Source organism: Nannospalax galili, unplaced genomic scaffold (genome assembly GCF_000622305.1).
Source record: "Nannospalax galili isolate Female #2095 unplaced genomic scaffold, S.galili_v1.0 scaffold338, whole genome shotgun sequence".
NCBI lineage: Eukaryota > Metazoa > Chordata > Mammalia > Rodentia > Spalacidae > Nannospalax > Nannospalax galili.
Window position 1 is genome coordinate 286,238 of NW_008340849.1, and position 4,589 is coordinate 290,826.

Below are 4,589 nucleotides of genomic sequence, written 5' to 3' on the forward strand. Positions count from 1 at the left end.
AACAGAGTCTCAATGAGGGATTGCCTACCTTGGATTGGCCTGTGAACATGCCTATGGTGGATTATCTTAAAGTTAATTGATGTGGGAGCACCCAGCCTAGTGTGGGCAGCACCACTCCCTAGGCAGGGGGTCCTGAACTATACTAGAGGATTCCTGCTGAGCACAAGCAAGAGAGCATGCATGCATTTACTTCTTTCTGCTCTTGCCTGTGGCTGTGATGTGACTAGCTGCTGGAAGTACCTGCCTTGACTTCCTCACAATAATGGACTGCAAACCTGGGACTATAAACTGGAATAAAACCCTTTCTGCCCTAAATTGCTACTTGTCAGTGTTCTTTCATCACAGCAACAGAAATGAAACTGGAACCCCAAGGCTTTACGGAGTGGGGCTAGTGTGGAATTGTCTTAGAGCAGATGAGCGAGGACTGGGACCGTGGCAATGGCAGCTCTGCTGTTCCATCCTGGGGACCAGAACAAGGAGCAGCTTGATGTTGTGACAGATCTTTGAAGGGTTTTCATCTTGTAAAGGAGAGCCACAATCTGGGGGTTGTAGTGGTGGGGAGGGAGAAGAGAGTAAGCCCAGAAACAACCAAGATTTAACACCAAAGAGCAAAAGCATCTGTTAGACAACACAATTTGATGGTTTCCACTACAAGTTTCACTAGTTGGCATTTATTGATCCCTTCACACTTCTGTCGCTTTAAAAAAAAAAGAACTGCCAGGGGCTGGAGAGATGGCTCAGTGGTTAAGAGCACCGTCTGCTCTTGAAGAAGCTGCTCTGGCAGAGGACCACCCACAGAGTGGCTAACAACCGTATATATCTCCAGTTTGGGGAGAATCTGATGCCCTCTTCTGACTTCCGTAGGCATTGCCTGACATGGATGTACTTGAATGAATGCCAGCAGTACATTCATATACATAAAATAATAATAAATAAACATTTAAAAAACTTGTCATGCAACCAGCATCTCCTTGCCTCCACCTCCCGGGTCCTAGAATTACAATTGTATGTCATTTTTCAGTTGACAGATAGGCAGCAGTCTCTGAAGACATGTACAAGAAGAACATTCCCTTCACTGGATCCTTCCTCTGCTCTACCCAGCATATACCATGAAGCTGAATCCAGTAAGTTTGGTAGCTGGCTATGTAGCTAATCAGTGTATTACAGAGGTTACCTTATGTTTTATCTCAAGTGTTTTCCTCATCTTTTTTTTTTTTTTTTTGATAAACATTTAAAAAACCTGTCATGCAACCAGCATCTCCTTGCCTCCACCTCCCAGGTCCTGGAATTACAACTCTATGTCATTTTTCAGGCGGCAGCCTCTGAAGACATGTACAAGAAGAACATTCACTTCACTGGATTCTTCCTCCACTCTACCCAGCGTATACTATGAAGCTGAATCTGGTAAGTTTGGTAGCTGGCTATGTAGCTAATCAGTATCTTGTGGAGGTTACCTTGTGTTTTATCTTAAGTGTTATCCTCATCTTTTTTATTTTTATTTTTTGAGTTGCAGTTTCCTTTTGTTATTATAGGCCCAGGTAGGTTAATGTGCGGATTTCTGAGGAATTTAGTTTAGCCTGGGACAGATTGATCCTATTACGATGGTGATTCCATATAGATTTTGTAGGATTTTGTAGTTGTGAGGCTAAAGTGATAAGTGATAAGAGCTGGCAATTGTGTTCAGGAAGGAACATAGATCCCAGGACCTCTGGCCTGCTCACTTACACAGAACACTCATTTAGATAAAGTGCTCTTAGCCGGTGTCTCCATGATTGCTTTCTATATGCCAAATCTTCATCACATGATAGCATGTGATTTAACTTTTTGAGAAAGAAAAATCTCACTTTGTAGTCCCGAATGGCCTGAAACTCACTATATAGACCAGGCTGGTCTTGAACTCACAGAGATTTGCCTGCCTCTGCCTCCTGGTGCTGCAATTAAAGGCATGTACCACCATACCCACCTGTAGTTTAATTCTTATGCCATTATCTCTATTTAACACAGGAAGAAAAGTTTGGGGAAGTTGAGTAACTTATGCCCAGATGATCTGACCCCAAGGACCGTCTATTAACCTTTGTGCAAAAGTGAGCATCACCCGTGCCCTGACAGGGTTATATCCCTGATATTTTCTCTCAACCAAATTATTTTTGTCAGCCTTATCCAAAGCAATTGTATACGTGAATAGGATTTGAGCTTCTTATTAGGAAATAATAAATTCAAACTGAGTTAAAAAAAACACAACAAAATACATTTAATACTGAGCATTTGTGTTCATTAAGCACTGAATAGATGGGCAGACTGCCTTCAGACTGGGAAATCCCAGATGCATAGCTGTGGGAGCCTTCAGACCACGCCAAATTCAGCACAGGATGGAGTGGAAGGGGCTCAGATTACAGCCACAGCCATACCTGCTGGGACCTGCAGAATAATGTGATTCAAGACAAATATTCTAGTAATTCTTGAACTTGTTTTTCATTTGTACAGTATTTACAAGAAAGTAACTTAAAACGCCTCGTATACCCTGGGCAAAGAGAAATTTTTTATACAAAAATCTACAGGATGACTAGTGGGTGAATTCATTCAGAATCAGAGACATACATTGGTACTTTCAACAAATTTACAAACTCTCTTTTACCTTATTAAAATGTAAAGGCGGTAAGTTCATCTCATCCTTACTACGTGCTTCGTCATTGAGGCTTTCATCCAATGTTTCAATTGAATCTGCTTCAAAAATAGCCATTGTTAGCTTAACCACTGAGCTAGTCACTCTTTTAGCTAGTTTAGCTATCAAACTACGCCAGGTTCAAGGCACAGATGCTCAGGATCTGTGATGTGATATAACATCAGTGGGAGATTTTAAAACAGGCTTATATTGTAAAAATATATCAGAAAGGCATAAGAACTTGAATATGGGAGACAAAATGATCTGTTATTTCAGTATTACATTAATGTGTATTGGGAGTGTCAGGAGTATCATAAGTAATGAGGACCCACAATAAGAGATAGAGAACTATGCTTTTTGAATTTTTTAGTTGGCAGAAAGGACAGGTCAACAAATGTGAAAATAGAAACAGATGTAGCACACATGGGACTGTGGAGCAACAAGGAGAGTCACACTGGGCTTTGTGGGTTTGAGATGATCACTCATGACTGCCTGAAGGAAAAGCCATTGAAAAGATAAGGCAGAGCAAGTCCATGAACGAAGAGATGTGGTATAGGCCAGGTTGGAGGGTTCCGGGCGGAAGGATCAGGGTGATCAGACTCAGGAGTTAGAGACCACCTTCTGTTAGAGGGGAACCATTGGGAGTTTGGTATGTCTAAGATTTGGACGAGGAGAAGAGGTGCAGCTGCAGGAGTAGATGGTGAAGGACTCCAGCATCATAATCTGTAGGTGCTTAGTTTCAATGTCAGGGAGAACTTATATGATGACAGGATCTTACGTCCACAAAATTTCAAACTTATTGGGGCTGGAAAGCATACTGTTCTTTCAGAGGACCCAAGTTTGGTAACCTAAATCAGGCAGGCAATCCAATGCTAGTGGCCTCTGAGGGTACCTGTACACACATGCACATAGTCTCTCTCTCTTTCTCTCTCTCATATAAATATATAATTAAAAAATAGTAAAAAAAGTTTCAAAATTAATATAGTACTTATGTATTAAATTCTCAAGAAACTTTCAAACAAATTTAATTCTTACCTAATGAAGATAAAATTCATTAAAAATTAGCATCATAATATTGAAGTACTGTTATTTTTACTTGACATGTGATAGGTCTTTTCCACCTTACAACATAGAAAACTAATCTTTAAAAAATATTTATTTTCTTTTATTTTATTGATATGAGTGTTTTGTCTACATGTACGTAAGTGCACCTGTGTCATACAGTGCCCGAAGAGGCCAGAGCTCTTGGAACTGGAGTTACAGATGGTTGTTATCTGCCATGTGGGTACTGGGAATTGAACCACAGTTCTCCATAAGAGCAACCAGAACTCTTAAAAAATGGGGTGGGGGGGCTCCCAGTAGCCCCAGCAGGCTTGGAGCTCACTATGTAGATCAGGCTGGTCTCCATCACACAGAGATCCACTTGTTTCTGCCTCCTGAGTGCTGGGATGAAGGATGTGCGCCACCATACCTGGCTCCAAAATTGATCTTTTAATGACTATATAATATCCAATCTTATTGATGGCTGAGTTGATTTAAATATTATATAGTTTGACTAATTCTAATTTTTAATTGTACTTCATTCTTTTATATTTTTTGAAATACATATCTGAAATTGAATTATTTAATAAAAATGCAGCAACTTATTATTTTGGAAACTTCATAATTTACTTTATTAATGTATACTGGTATTAATAAAGTAAGAACATAAATTGTCAGCCAGGCATGGTGGCACGCACCTTTAATCCCAGCACTAGGGAGGCAGAGGCAGGCAGATCTCTGTGAGTTCAAGGCCAGCCTGGTCTACATAGTGAGTTCCAGGACAGCTGGGGCTACAGGGGGTACAGGGAGACCCTGTCTCAAAAAGACCAAAAAAACAAAACAAAACAAAACAAAACAAAACAAAAAAAACCATAGATTGTCAAGT

The 4,589-nt window shown here is 40.4% G+C and overlaps 1 protein-coding gene across 1 annotated transcript in view; it reads right to left on the minus strand.

The window, feature by feature from the left end:
* Window positions 1–375: 375 nt before the first annotated feature.
* Window positions 376–4,589, minus strand: part of LOC103736344 (sodium/hydrogen exchanger 10-like) — a gene marked incomplete at its 5' end in the record, with an annotated part of 75,345 nt that continues 71,131 nt past the window's right edge. The window contains 2 exons of the mRNA XM_008835820.1: window positions 376–618; window positions 2,636–2,721. Of these exons, the coding sequence (XP_008834042.1) occupies window positions 376–618; window positions 2,636–2,721 (329 nt within the window). The remainder of the gene's footprint in view (window positions 619–2,635; window positions 2,722–4,589) is intronic.